This window comes from Zeus faber (assembly GCF_960531495.2).
Source record: "Zeus faber genome assembly, chromosome: 22".
NCBI classification, from domain to species: Eukaryota; Metazoa; Chordata; class Actinopteri; order Zeiformes; family Zeidae; genus Zeus; species Zeus faber.
The window spans coordinates 24,917,498-24,934,471 of NC_137209.1; the positions used below are offsets into that span (position 1 = coordinate 24,917,498).

General features: G+C 42.2%; 1 protein-coding gene across 4 annotated transcripts in view; it reads left to right on the forward strand.

Moving 5' to 3' along the window:
* arhgef40 (Rho guanine nucleotide exchange factor (GEF) 40) overlaps window positions 1-16,974 on the forward strand; it is a 70,310-nt gene that overhangs the window by 7,219 nt on the left and 46,117 nt on the right. For 3 of the 4 annotated variants that reach the window (XM_080023426.1, XM_080023427.1, XM_080023429.1), the window contains exons 2-5: window positions 5,731-5,820; window positions 5,918-6,025; window positions 14,760-15,045; window positions 15,150-16,611. In XM_080023426.1, coding sequence (XP_079879552.1) covers window positions 5,731-5,820; window positions 5,918-6,025; window positions 14,760-15,045; window positions 15,150-16,611 — 1,946 coding nt within the window. Of the gene's footprint in view, window positions 1-5,142; window positions 5,248-5,730; window positions 5,821-5,917; window positions 6,026-14,759; window positions 15,046-15,149; window positions 16,612-16,974 lie in introns of those variants that run through there. The other variant, XM_080023428.1, reaches the window with a different exon arrangement.

Consider the following 16,974-nt stretch of genomic DNA (forward strand, 5'->3'; position numbering starts at 1 on the left):
ATATACATACATATACATACTTTCATACATAGACATACTTTCATACACATACATACTTTCATACACATACATACTTTCATACATATACATACTTTCATACATATACATACTTTCATACACATACATACTTTCATACATATACATACTTTCATACATATACATACTTTCATACACATACATACTTTCATACATATACATACTTTCATACAGACGCATACTTTCATACACATACATACTTTCATACACATACATACTTTCATACATATACATACTTTCATACACATACATACTTTCATACATATACATACTTTCATACACATACATACTTTCATACACATACATACTTTCATACAAATATGCAGTGGAATGTCAAGAGAGAGAGAGCGTGTGTGTGTGTGAGTGAGAGACAGATTGTACCACCCCCCACACATACCACACCCACTACGCCCAGAGCCCCCAAAACTGCCATCCTCATGGACTCCATTGGCACTTCCTCCTTGACAGGAAGTTGTTCCCCAGACACAGTGCTGGTATGTTCTGGTGGCATCACACTGACGGTGCACTAAAGCTGCTCTGCCACGCCAACCTACGTCAGCCTGACAACATCCTCATCCACATGGGCACCAACGAACTGCGCTACAAGGGAGAGGCCCTGAGAGAGGTGGCGAGGAAAGTCCAGTTACCCAGGGCCAACATGACCATCTCCACCCTACTGCCAAGGACAGATGTTCCCTCTGACACTATCAACAAGATCAACAACAAGATCACCACAGATGGTGGCAGCCTAAACCACGTCACCATCGCCCATCACCCCACTCTAACTGCCCAGCACCTACACCACAAGCTACACCTGGCCTGGAACTAGGTCTGGTTGTTGGCAGAGGACCTGAGAAAAGCCACACCCTACAGAGGAGATACTCCAGCTCTACTACAACATCACACACCCCACCCCCAGACCCCCGACCAGAGGACCCCAGCCCCCTAGACTCCAACTAAACAGAACCCAGAGTAGGAGTCCTCCAGCCAATGTAGAGCAGTCAGGCTCTGGTGAGAGTGACAGTTACTGCACCTCATCTGCAAGATGATTGGAAAAATAATTGCGGAATAAAAATGGTCAAAAAAATAACTGAGTTCTTTACTCCACGGCAAGGTGTAGACCAGGGATGCAGCTTATCTCCACCCTCTTTAATGTCTACATGGAGGAGCCAGGGATGCAGCTTATCTCCACCCTCTTTAATGTCTACATGGAGGAGCCAGGGATGCAGCTTATCTCCACCCTCTTTAATGTCTACATGTAGGAGCCAGGGATGCAGCTTATCTCCACCCTCTTTAATGTCAACGTGGAGGAGCCAGGGATGCAGCTTATCTCCACCCTCTTTAATGTCTACATGGAGGAGCCAGGGATGCAGCTTATCTCCACCCTCTTTGATGTCTACATGGAGGAGCCAGGGATGCAGCTTATCTCCACCCTCTTTGATGTCTACATGGAGGAGCCAGGGATGCAGCTTATCTCCACCCTCTTTGATGTCTACATGGAGGAGCCAGGGATGCAGCTTATCTCCACCCTCTTTAATGTCTACATGGAGGAGCCAGGGATGCAGCTTATCTCCACCCTCTTTGATGTCTACATGTAGGAGCCAGGGATGCAGCTTATCTCCACCCTCTTTGATGTCTACATGGAGGAGCCAGGGATGCAGCTTATCTCCACCCTCTTTGATGTCTACATGGAGGAGCCAGGGATGCAGCTTATCTCCACCCTCTTTAATGTCAACGTGGAGGAGCCAGGGATGCAGCTTATCTCCACCCTCTTTGATGTCTACATGGAGGAGCCAGGGATGCAGCTTATCTCCACCCTCTTTGATGTCTACATGGAGGAGCCAGGGATGCAGCTTATCTCCACCCTCTTTAATGTCTACATGGAGGAGCCAGGGATGCAGCTTATCTCCACCCTCTTTGATGTCTACATGGAGGAGCCAGGGATGCAGCTTATCTCCAACCTCTTTAATGTCTACATGGAGGAGCCAGGGATGCAGCTTATCTCCACCCTCTTTGATGTCTACATGTAGGAGCCAGGGATGCAGCTTATCTCCACCCTCTTTAATGTCTACATGGAGGAGCCAGGGATGCAGCTTATCTCCACCCTCTTTAATGTCTACATGGAGGAGCCAGGGATGCAGCTTATCTCCACCCTCTTTGATGTCTACATGGAGGAGCCAGGGATGCAGCTTATCTCCACCCTCTTTAATGTCTACATGGAGGAGCCAGGGATGCAGCTTATCTCCACCCTCTTTGATGTCTACATGGAGGAGCCAGGGATGCAGCTTATCTCCACCCTCTTTGATGTCTACATGGAGGAGCCAGGGATGCAGCTTATCTCCACCCTCTTTGATGTCTACATGTAGGAGCCAGGGATGCAGCTTATCTCCACCCTCTTTAATGTCTACATGGAGGAGCCAGGGATGCAGCTTATCTCCACCCTCTTTGATGTCTACATGGAGGAGCCAGGGATGCAGCTTATCTCCACCCTCTTTGATGTCTACATGGAGGAGCCAGGGATGCAGCTTATCTCCACCCTCTTTGATGTCTACATGGAGGAGCCAGGGATGCAGCTTATCTCCACCCTCTTTGATGTCTACATGGAGGAGCCAGGGATGCAGCTTATCTCCACCCTCTTTGATGTCTACATGGAGGAGCCAGGGATGCAGCTTATCTCCACCCTCTTTGATGTCTACATGGAGGAGCTAGCCATGTTGTTGGAACCATCTGCAGCCCCTGGCCACGCCCTAAACAACAAGGAAGTCAAACAGTTGCTCTGTGCAGACGACCTGGTGCTGCTGTCACCCACAGAGCAGTGTCTGGATCTCACATGTTCACCCTTGGAAACACCACCCATGACCACACCCTGTCCTATGATGACCTGGGGCTCCACCCTTGACCACACTCTGTCCTATGATGACCTGGGGCTCCACCCTCGACCACACCCTGTCCTATGATGACCTGGGGCTCCACATCAGTGCCTCTGGAAACTATGGTCTGGCAGTGAATGCACAAACAGAGAAGGACTGTAGAGGCTTTTACACAATTAGAAGAACATTTCATCAAATACACAAACCAAAATATCTGATATGTGATAATAAAATGTATACTATAAGTAGTAAAGATTTGATTTATAATGGTACCAATATCCCTATAATATATACTTCAAGTAGTACATATTTGAGAGTACAATGGTACCAGTAACCCTTTAATATATACTACAAGTAGTACATATTTGATAGTACAATGGTACAGTATCCCTTTAATATATACAATAAATAGTAAATATTTGATAGTATAATGGTACCAATATCCCTATAATATATACTATAAGTAGTAAATATTTGATAGTACAATGATACCAGTATCCCTATAATATATACTATACGTAGTTCATATTTTATAGTACAATGGTGCCAGTATCCCTTTAATATATACTATAAATAGTAAATATTTTATAGTGTAATGGTACCAATATCCCTTAATATATACTATAAGTAGTAAATATTTGATAGTACAATGATACCAGTATCCCTATAATATATACTATACGTAGTTCATATTTTATAGTACAATGGTGCCAGTATCCCTTTAATATATACTATAAATAGTAAATATTTTATAGTGTAATGGTACCAATATCCCTTAATATATACTATAAGTAGTAAATATTTGATAGTACAATGGAACCAATATCCCTATAATATTTAGTATAAGTAGTAAATATGATAGTACAATGGTAGCCGTATCCCTGTATGAAGTGTGGGGTCCACACAAGATGGACAAGCCTCCTATAGAGACCCTGCATGACACATTGTGAACAAGTATTTGAACATACAACAGCCACCAATGCATGCAAGGCAGAATGAGGTCGATATCCCTTCATAACAAACATTGAGAAAAGAACGATCAAGTTTTGGATGCATCTTAAATCAAGTCCCCAAGGTACACCGCAGTGTAAAGCACTGCAAAGCCAAGAAGTGAAGCCCAAAAAGAATCCCCTCAGTCAGCTGCTCATGAGCCTTACTGAGCAACCAACACCAACATGATTCCATGTCAGAGCAGCACTGCTTGACCATCACACATCACAGTCAAGCAAAGGTTTGAAGAAACCAAAAAGACCTCTCTGGAACATTGAACCATCAAACCAAAACACAAAACAAACTCCATTGCTATCTGAGCTAAAAAGAGAATATACACTGTCAGAATATCTCTTTACTGTCAGAGACATGAAGCAGAGACAGATCCTGGGCAAGTACAGGCTCAGTGAGGACAGTCCACAAACAAGACATCACAAGACTCAACACAAAGAAGGTGTGGTCAGTGTAGGACAGGTGAGGTCAGTGTAGGACAGGTGAGGTCAGTGTAGGACAGGTGTGGTCAGTGTAAGACAGGTGTGGTCAGTGGAGGACAGGTTAGGTCAGTGTGGGACAGGTGTGGTCAATGTAAGACAGGTGTGGTCAGTGGAGGATAGGTGAGGTCAGTGTAGGACAGGTGTGGTCAGTGTAAGACAGGTGTGGTCAGTGGAGGACAGGTGAGTTCAGTGGAGGACAGGTGGGGATCATTGTAAGACAGGTGAGGTCAGCGTAAGACAGGTGTGGTCAGTGTAGGACAGGTGTGGTCAGTGTAAGACAGGTGAGGTCAGTGTAAGACAGGTGAGGTCAGTGTAAGACAGGTGAGGTCAGTGTAGGACAGGTGTGGTCAGTGTAAGACAGGTGTGGTCAGTGGAGGACAGGTGAGTTCAGTGTAGGACAGGTGTGGTCAGTGTAAGACAGGTGTGGTCAGTGTAAGACAGGTGAGGTCAGTGTAAGACAGGTGAGGTCAGTGTAGGACAGGTGAGGTCAGTGTCAGACAGGTGTGGTCAGTGTAAGACAGGTGAGGTCAGTGTAGGACAGGTGAGGTCAGTGTAAGACAGGTGTGGTCAGTGTAAGACAGGTGAGGTCAGTGTAAGACAGGTGAGGTCAGTGTAAGACAGGTGTGGTCAGTGTAAGACAGGTGAGGTCAGTGTAAGACAGGTGAGGTCAGTGTAGGACAGGTGAGGTAGAGACAGACATGCACTTTCTACTACACTGTCAACACTACAAACACATCAGACAACAATGTTTTGATAAATTCAACTCAACATTCGCATCATTCACTGTCTGATGAGTAAAGATGGCCGTGCTCCCCAGCCGGACGCCTCATGTTAGAACGTCATAAAATCACATACTGGTACTTTTTATTGACTTACTTTTTACTTTTATTGTTGTTATTCATATTATTACTGTTTTTGTTGTTGTTGTGGTTAAAAGATACTGGTTGTCAATGTTATTACTGCTGTTATTATTATGGGGTTGATGTGTTGTTATTGTCTCTAATGTTGTTGTTGTTGTTGAGCGCTACCTGCCTTCTAGCTTTGGAAATACTGTTGTAACAACTGTCATCAAATAAACATCAACTGAGTTTAATTAAATTGAGAAAGTGTGTGTGTGTGTGTGTGTGTGTGTGTGTGTGTGTGTGTGTGTGTGTGTGTGTGTGTGTGTGTGTGTGTGTGTGTGTGTGTGTGTGTGTGTGTGTGTGTGTGAATAAAGAAATTGAATAAAGTAATTTTCAGCTTCTGAAACAGGAGCTAGGCTAGCTGATCCCATCTGCAGCCATGCACTGCGCTAACACAGTTAGCATGTTCAACTCCCCCTAACTCCGCCCCTCTGGCAGGGCTCGGAGGCGGTGGAGGACTGTGTCCAGGGGGCGCTCTCCTCCCTTTACCCCCCCTTTGAGAGCACCGCCCCCCCCCTCCTGTCACAGGTAACGCTTCCTACACACACAAGTACCTGTACACACTGGTACACACCAAGTACTAATTCTGCTCCTGGTCCTGGTTCTGCTCCTGCTCTTGGGTCAGGTGTTCTCGGTCCTGGAGTCCACCTACCAGCACGACAGCCTTCGCTTCCTGCTCGACTTCTTCGTTCCAGCAAAACACCTTCTGCATAAACTGCAGCAGCATGCCTGCGTGAGCACACACACACACACTACACACCTATATGCACACACACACACACACACACACACACACACTGAACACATACACACACACACACACACACACACACACACTGAACACATACACACACACACACACTACACACATATATGCACACACACACACACACACACACACATACATACATACACACATGCACACACACACTGAACACACACACACACACACACACACACACACACACACACATACATACATACATACATACACACATGCACACACACACTGAACACACACACACACACACACACACACACACACACACACACATTCCAGTGGTTTCAACTGACTACAGAGTTAAAATATCAGTCGAACACATCTACTGACATCTAGCAGGTAAGAAAGTACATAAATATACATGTACAAAGATAGCTTGTAATCTATAACCACTACAGAGTAACAGAGTCTACACCACACACTGGACTAGATAGTAAATAATATGATGACGTCATAAAGCGTCTTACTGTAAATCTCATCTATAGTAAATAATAAGATGATGTCATAAAGTGTCTTACTGTAAATATCATTTCTAGTAAATATTATGATGACGTCCTAAAGCATCTTGCTGTAAATATCATCTATAGTAAATAACATGATGACATCATAAAGCATCTTACAATAAATTTCATTTAAAGTAAATAACATGATGACGTCATAAAGCATCTTACAGTAAATTTCATTTATAGTAAATAATAAGATAAGGTCATAAAAACCTTACTGTAAATATAATCTATAATAAATAACATGAGGTCAGAAAGTGTCTTCCCGTAAATATCATCTACAGTAAATAACATGACGTCATAAAGCGTCTTACTGTAAATATCATCAATAGTGATTAACATGATGATGTCATAAAGCATCTTACGGTAGATATAGGGGATGGTATCTCAGGAGGTAGAGCTGGTGGTCTAGTCATCTAAAGGTTGCTGGTTGGATCCCAGGCTCCTCCTGCTAACATGCTGTAGTGTCCTTGAGCAAGACACTTAACCCCTCATTGCTCCTGATGGCTGCGTCCGTCGCTGTTTGAATGATTGTAAGTGGCTTTGGATAAAAGCATCTGATCAATGACTAAATGTAATGTAAATGTAAATGTATATCATCAACAGCAAATAACATGATGAGGTCATAAAGTGTCTTACCATAAATATCATCTATACTAATAGTATGTAGATGTAATAAAGCGTCTTACCAGAATTATCATCTGTAGTAAATAACATGATGATGTCATAAAGCTTCTTACTGTAAATATCATCCATAGTAAATAACATGATGATGTCATAAAGCATCTTACAATAAATTTCATTTAAAGTAAATAACATGATGACGTCATAAAGCATCGTACAGTAAATTTCATTTATAGTAAATAATAAGATAAGGTCATAAAAACCTTACTGTAAATATAATCTATAATAAATAACATGAGGTCAGAAAGTGTCTTCCCGTAAATATCATCTACAGTAAATAACATGACGTCATAAAGCGTCTTACTGTAAATATCATCAATAGTGATTAACATGATGATGTCATAAAGCATCTTACTGTAGATATCATCAACAGCAAATAACATGATGAGGTCATAAAGTGTCTTACCATAAATATCATCTATACTAATAGTATGTAGATGTAATAAAGCGTCTTACCAGAATTATCATCTGTAGTAAATAACATGATGATGTCATAAAGCTTCTTACTGTAAATATCATCCATAGTAAATAACATGATGATGTCATAAAGCATCTCACAGTAAATTTAATTTAAAGTAAATAACATGATGATGTCATAAAGCGTCTTACTGTAAATTCAATCTATAGTAAATAACATGCTATGGTCGTAAAATACCTTACTGTAAATATAATCTATAATAAATAACATGAGGTCATGAAGTGTCTTCCCGTAAATATCATCTATAGTAAATAACATGATGTCATAAAGCGTCTTACTGTAAATATCATCTATAGTAAATAACATGATGATGTCATAGTGTCTTACTGTAAATACCATCTATAGTAAATCACATGATGAGGTCATAAAGCATCTTACTGTAAATATCATCTATAGTAAATACCATGACAACGTCATAAAGCATCTTACTGTAGATATCATCAATAGTAAATAACATGATGACATCATGAAGCATCTTACGGTAGATATCATCAATAGTAAATAACATGATGAGGTCATAAAGCGTCTTATTGTAAATATCATCTATAGTAAATAATATGATGACGTCATAAAGCATCTTACAGTAAAATGTAATTTATAGTAAGTAACAAGATAAGGTCAAAATATCTTACTGTAAATATAATCTATAATAATAACATGAGGTCATTAAGCGCCTTACTGTAAATATAATCTATAGTAAATAACATGATGATGTCATAAAGCGTCTTACTGTAAATATCATCTATAGAAAATAACATGATGATGTCATAAAGCGTCTTACCGTAAATATCATCGATAGTAAATAACATGACAACGTCATAAAGCGTCTTACTGGAGATATCATCAATAGTGAATAACATGATGATGTCATAAAGCATCTTACGGTAGATATTATCAATAGTCAATAACATGATGAGGTCATAGTGTCTCACTGTAAATGTCATCGATAGTAAATATTATGATGGCGTAATAAGGCGTCTTACCGTAAATATCCTCTATAGTAAATAATTTGATGATGTCATAAAGTGTCTTACTGTAAATGTAATCTATAGTAAATAATATGTCATAAAGCGTCTTACTGTAAATATCATCTATAGTAAATAACATGATGACGTCTTAAAGCGTCTTACAGTAAATTTCATTTATAGTAAATAACAAGATAAGGTCATAAAGTGTCTTACTGTAGATATCATCTATAGTAAATAACATGATGATGTCATAAAGCTTATTACTGTAAATATAATCTATAGTAAATACCATGATGATGTCATAAAGCGTCTTCCTGTAAATACCATCGATAGTAAATAACATGATGATGTCATAAAGCGTCTTCCTGTAAATACCATCTATAGTAAATAACATGACAACGTCATAAAGTGTCTTACTGTAGATATCATCAATAGTGAATAACATGAGGTCATAAAGCGTCTTACCGTAAATATCATCTATAGTAAATAATATGATGACGTTATAAAGCGTCTTACCAGAATTATCATCTACAGTAAATAACATGATGATGTCATTAAGCGTTTTCCTGTAAATATCATCTAGTTCAAGTTCAAGAGATTATTTGTCACATACATATACATAGTAAATAAGATGATAACGTCATAAAGCGTCTTACTGTAGATGTCATCAAGAGTCAATAACGTGATGATGTCATAAAGCTTCTTACTGTAAATATCATCCATAGTAAATAACATGATGATGTAATAAAGCTTCTTACTGTTAATATCATCCATAGTAAATAACATGATGAGGTCATAAAGCGTCTTACTGTAGATGTCATCCATAGTAAATAACATGATGAGGTCATAAAGCGTCTTACTGTAGATGTCATCAAGAGTCAATGACATGATGAGGTCATAAAGCGTCTTACAGTAAATATCATCCATAGTAAATATTATGATTACGTCATAAAGCGTCTTACTGTAGATATCATCAATAGTGAATAACATGATGAGTTCATAAAGCGTCTTACCGTAAATATCATCTAAAGTAAATAATATGATGATGTCATAAAGCTTCTTACTGTAAATATAATCCATTATAATAAACATGATGATGTCATAAAGCATTTTACTGTAAATATCATCTATAGTAAATAAGATGATAACGTCATAAAGCGTCTTACTGTAAATATCATCCATAGTCAATATTATGATTACGTCATAAAGCGTCTTACTGTAGATGTCATCAAGAGTCAATAACATGATGAGGTCATAAAGTTTCTTACCGTAAATATCATCTATAGTAAATATTATGATTACGTCATAAAGCGTCTTACTGTAGATATCATCAATAGTGAATAACATGATGAGTTCATAAAGCGTCTTACCGTAAATATCATCTAAAGTAGATAATATGATGATGTCATAAAGCTTCTTACTGTAAATATAATCCATTATAATAAACATGATGATGTCATAAAGCATTTTACTGTAAATATCATCTATAGTAAATAAGATGATAACGTCATAAAGCGTCTTACTGTAAATATCATCCATAGTCAATATTATGATTACGTCATAAAGCGTCTTACTGTAGATGTCATCAAGAGTCAATGACATGATGAGGTCATAAAGCGTCTTACAGTAAATATCATCCATAGTAAATATTATGATTACGTCATAAAGCGTCTTACTGTAGATATCATCAATAGTGAATAACATGATGAGTTCATAAAGCGTCTTACAGTAAATATCATCCATAGTAAATATTATGATGAGGTCATAAAGCGTCTTACTGTAGATATCATCAATAGTGAATAACATGATGAGGTCATCACATTTCACTGCATATATGTATGGAAGTATGTATATGTATGTGACAAATAAAAATCTTGAATCTTGAATCTTGAATCATAAAGCGTCTTACCGTAAATATCATCCATAGTAAATATTATGATTACGTCATAAAGTGTCACCCTAACCGTGCTCGTAGGTTCTGAAATTATTGTGTTCCAGATACTTTTATCCGGCTTGGACATATTTCAGTGTGAAATGCATTGGACCACATCTGTGATATTGATCAAATTTGGTTGGTTTTTCACTAATATCTGCTCTGTATGTGGATTGTTTGGGTGAAACTACAACCAAGAGATGTTTGTGACATATTGGTTCAAACAAGATGTAAACCGTGTTCGTAGCTTCTGCTGATGTTGTTACAAATGGTTTTAGATTTCAAGTTTTCCCAGAACAATATCAATAAGGGCTCACCTAATAACAATAATGAGAATGACAGCAATAACAGCAATGACAACGATGACAGCAATAACAACAATAACAAGAATGACAACAATAATAACAACAATAAAAACAATGACAACAATGAGAGCAATAACAACAATGACAACAATAATAACAACAATGACAACAATAACAGCAATAACAACAATAACAACAATGACAACAATAACAAGAATGACAACAATAATAACAACAATAAAAACAATGACAACAATGAGAGCAGTAACAACAATGACAACAATAACAGCAATAACAACAATAACAAGAATGACAACAAGTTTATCAAACACAGGATAAGATGTAAATTCCTTGTGCAAGCACATACCTAAGAGTGTCTTGATGAATGGTGGAGCGTCTTGATGTCATCTTGTCGTCTTGGTGATGAATGGTGGAGCGTCTTGATGTCATCTTGTCGTCTTGGTGATTAATGGTGGTGAATGGTGGGAGCTGGATACGCATCATCAGTCGTGTATCCTTGGATCTTGGGATGTTTCGGCCTCTACACTATACACCCTCCCCAAGGTGGCCAGCTACAGGCTGATCGGACCTGAGCTTGCGTGAGTCCAGACTCGTCACGAGAAAGAAAGCCATATTGATGGCAGACTCCTCGAGGGACTCTGCACGGCAGGGGCGTCCTACTCCCTGAGTCAAGCCAAAGCTGACCGCACCTACTGGTTTGCTACTTTGGGGCCCAACAGGGGTCTTTCCTCCTCATAAAAAGCCACTGGCTGCTCCTTTCGGCTGCCTCTGATGCAGCTTTGATGGCTGAGCGCTGGTTCTGGCCTCTAACTCCCAGGTCAGTGAACAGTCTGGTGGTAGATCTTGCCACAAACCCTCTGCATCCCACCTCCACTGGGCGGACCTCAGCGTTCCAGCCACGGTGTTGTGCTTCAGCAGCGAGCTCGGCGTAGCGTAGAAGTTTTCGCTCATAAGCCTCATCCACTGCGTCCTCCCAGGGTACTGTGAGTTTGATGATGTACACCTTCTTCAGAGGAGGAGACAACAATAACAACAATGACAACAATAACAGCAATGACAACAATAATAACAACAATGACAGCAATGACAACAACGACAACAATGACAACAACGACAACAATGACTTCCACTGCCTTCCGGGTGCGCCTTAGTATGGACGTACCGGCAATGGCTCTGCATTCAACTCGTAGTTTTGTGTTTATTATTGTATTGGGGTTAGGGTTAGCAATTATTGTATTGTTCTCATTTTGCACGCGGTGCACTGTCGCTCTTCAATATGAAGGACAACATCTCCTGGACGTCCGTTCGACACTTGATACAGACTTTATCCCAACTTACCAGAGTACGTGCTGCAATCCCTTTGTCCTGCCGCCACTGTGTTTACCAATACGCCGAAGGAGGAGGAAGAGAAGAGGCAAACGTGCCGGAATTCTATGCAGATCTCGGACTAGATACTGCAACCCGCCGCTACCGAACATTTTACTAGAAATGTTCAATCCCTGGACAATGAAATGGAGGAACTACACGCACGGATTAAGTTTCAGTGGGACATCTTGAACAGCTGTGGACTGGTGTTCACAGAAACCTGGCTGGACGCTACGGTGCCGGACTCTGCCGTTATTCCGGCTGGATTTTCCATCTACCGACACGACAGAACCACGGAGTCAAGTAAACACAGAGGCGGTGGGGTCTGCATTATGGTTCACTCTCGCTGGGGTTTGGATATATCAGTACTCTCAAAACACTGCTCTCCAGGCCTAGAGCTCTTAACTATAAAAGTCTGTCCCTTCTACCTCCCACGGGAATTCAGCTCCGCTATAATCACAGCAGTCTGCATACTCCCGCAGGCGGATAAAACCTGCGCGTTAGAGGACCTTTACGGAGGAATCAATGGACTGGAGAACGCTCACCCTGAGGCAGCTTCTATTGTTTGTGGCGACTTCAACAGGGCTAATATGAGGAAAGTTTTGCCTAAATATCACCAGCATATCAACTTTCCTTCCAGGGGTGGTCAGACTCTCGACCATTGTTATCAATTTAATGTACATCACAACAACTACAAGTACATGTCCAGCGGCACTGCTTCACTTTATATTTATATATTTATATTTATATCCATATCTTGTGCAGTACACTGACCTATTTCTGTTGGAACTGCTACAATGTTGCAATTTTTAGTTTCCGTTTTAAGATAATTTTCTGATTTTAATTTTATGTACATACACTGTGACCTCTTGCCTGTATTTGTAACATCAACTCTTACTTTTTTATATTCGACTCTTATTTTACTTAAAAAAATGTATTTCCTTCTTATATTTGCCTTGTTATTTTATCTTTTTCTGCCACTACGTAGTTGTTGCCTGTCATGCCCCAAGAATTTCATTGTACTGAATGACCTTGTGTTGTACTGTGCACTTGACAAATAAAACACTTTGAACAATGACAACAATGACAACAATAACAGCAATGACAACGACAACAACAATGAGAACAACAACAACAATAACAACAATGACAACAACGACAACAATGACAGCAATGACAACAATGACAGCAATGACAGCAATGACAACAACGACAACAACGACAACAACAATGACAGCAATGGCAACAACGACAACAATGACAACAACAACAATAACAACAATGACAACAACGACAACAACGATAACAATAACAACAATGACAGCAATGACAACCACGACAACAACAATAACAACAATGACAACAATGACAGCAATGACAACCACGACAACAACGACAACAATGACAACAGCGACAACAGTGTCAACAATGACAACAATGACAGCAATAACAACAATGACAGCAACGACTACAACGACTACAATAACAACAATAACAACAATGACAACAATGACAGCAATAACAACAATGACAGCAACGACTACAATAACAACAATGACAACAATAACAACACTAATTACTTGAATGAGTTATTGTGTTAATAAATGTAATTTTAAATTGATATGAAACACTCTTGACCAAACTTCTCTCTGTAGTTTTAACTGGTGTTTCTGTGGAAAAGGCTCTCTCACCCACACACACACACACACACCTAACACACACACACACACACACACACACACACCAAACACACACACACACACACACACACATACACACACACACACACACACACACACACACATACACACACACACACACACACCACACACACACCAACACACACACACACACACACACACACACACACACACACACACACACACACACACACACACACACACACACACACACACACACACATATTGTCGCTCAGTGAGTCATGATGATTCTTTCCATATGTGAGAGGGGGAGGGGAGTGAAGGCAGATTTCATTCATGGTTTGTGTGACTGAGGGAGGGAAACATTGAGTGAGGAAAATGAAAAGTTTGTTTTTCTCTTGGAATGAGCGAGAGAACAGCAGAGAGAGAGAGCTCATAAGAGGGAGTGAGTGAGGAATAGAGGTTCCATGGCGGAGAGAGCTGTATCTGGAGGGGGAGGGCTTTTCTGGAGCTGGGAGGAGATATTGGACAGTGGGAGGAGTTGGGGGCGTTATCTGGAGATGGGAGGAGTCTGGGAGCAGTTGTCTGGAGGTGGGAGGAGTCTGGACCAGGTAGCCAGACCAGGAGCTAGATGTCACTCTTCAAGATTGAAGATTCAAGAGGTTTATTTGTCAATTACATATATAGTATATACTTTCATACTCATCCTCCTCCCCTCCCTAACCTCCATATCCTCCATCTCCCCTCCCTCCCTCTCTCCTCACTAAGTCCCAGTACCTGGGTTGCATGTTCCTTCACTCGGGTTGGCCTCTGTGTCTGGGGGACAAGGTGGTGGTCCAGCTCTCCACCTTGGACTGGAGGCTGTTGCGCAGTACCGACTTCTACCTGCAGGTGGTACCCTTCTCTGCCCGGTGTCCCCGGCTGGCCCTGAAGTGCCTCGCCCCCGGGGGCCGCACTGTCCAGGAAGTCCTGGTCCCCGAGTCGCAGCACCCCCTGGTGTTCAGCACCGAGTGGCTGCATTGCGTCAACAAGGACCGAGGCCACAAGAGGGAACGTGAGTTGATCCACTTCTACGAACAATGGGGGAAAATCGGTGTTATCTCTGTTGCATGTTGTCGGCCATGACATCTGAGTGTTATCCTTCCTGTTTCCGTGCAGTCGGAGGCGGCCTAGACACCTGCCTGCTAAGCACCTGTGACGGGGTGATCCGGCTGCCGTGGAAGGAGGTGGTCTACCCCAAATTCATCCACGACCCATCCGAGCCGAAGGGCCCTGTGTCCCACGAGGGGTCCGCACCTGGCCGGTTGGCCATTGAAGGGGAGACCGGTCTGGGGGGCCGAGGTGGCTCGTCCTCTGGGGAACTGGACTCTTGGTCCTGGGATGATGACGATGAGGATGATGGTCTACCTCCAGATGGTGTGGACTCTGAACCGGCCCTCCCTCGACGGAGGTGCAGCGAAGACGGGCTGGGGCGGACTGGGATGCACCCAGAGATGGACGGGGACTACGTCGAGCTCCTGGAGCCCAGAGGGGGTCCCGACGGAGGGGCCGACCCCAGGCAGAGGTACCTGGAGATGCGCGCCATTTCTAAAACCAGGACGCTGCCACTTTGTCGGAGGAGTAAGGCCATCAAACTGAAGAAGGGCAAAGCCTGGGGGGGGAGACCGGAGGGGTCGGGCAGCTTCCGAGCAGTCATAGGCGGGAAAAGAGATCCGGTGGCACCCAGGGGAGACCTGCCTCCCTCCCAACCCCTGCCAGGAGTCAGGGACCAGGGCAGGGCCAGGCTGCCCTTCCCCTCCCCTCTCCACAACTCTGATGATGTAGAGAACATGTGCAGAGACTCTGGAGGTCTTGGAAGCCAGGGGCGTTATTTCGAGGGTCCATCCAAGGAGAGAAGGCCTGGGGTGGGCAAAGAATGGGAGGGTGTCGGCCTCAGCCCGCCGTGCAGGGACAGCCATGAAAGTAAAGACTCAGAGAGCAGCGTCAGTTGGGCCGCAAACGAGGCCCAGGAGTCGACCAATCACAAGTCAGGGCACACAATCAAGGGACAGTCGGACCCGGGTTCTCAGTCTGACTTGGTGTTCGAGGACTCAGAGAAACCAGACAGAGTGCTCAGCGGAGATACCATCACTCCCACGTCACAAGCTCCTGAAGGTGAGCTGCATGCAGGCAGGCCGTTGGCCTGCCATCCAGGAAGTGGAGGGAGCACCAACAGCCCATTGGCTTCCCAGGCAGGAGGTGGAGGGAGCACCAGCAGCCTATTGGCCGGCCAGGCAGGAATTGAAGGGAGCACCAACAGCCCATTGGCCAGCCAACCAGGAAGTGGAGGGAGCACCGGCAGCCCATTGGACGGTCAGGCAGGAAGTGGAAGGAGCACCAACAGCCCATTGGTCGGTGAAGCTCAGAATCCCAGTGAGACGAAGAACGACCTAGAGACCGGATCTGGACTCTTGTTTGATTCTAGTTCTGGTCCTGGTCCTGGTCCTGGTTCTAGTTCTGGTCCTGATCCTGGTTCTCCATGCGGAAGCCAGACTGGAGATGGGAATGCTGGACTGACGGAAGAAAGAGTTTGTCCCAGAGGAAAAGAAGTCAAAGCAGCAGGACTTCGAGCAGCACCCAGGTAGAAGATCAGAGAAGTTACTTAACCATGTGCTTAAAGTTACTTTAAGTTACTTTGAGGTACTTTAAGGTACTTAATATACTTTTAGATACCATAAGAGACTATTATATATATACATATACTTTTAGATACCTTTAGGTACTTTCAGATACCTTTAGTTACTTTGATATAACTTTAGTTACATAGTAATATAGTACTTTTCACGATTCAGTTCTATAACCATACATTGACATTTTAAACATTATGATAATTTAACGTCTGAAGTATAAAGATATTTCAGAACAAATTCAGTTTAACACAGAACAGAGATATTTAAATTCACCTGAGACTTCATTTGATTGCAATATCGTTGATTTTTTGAAA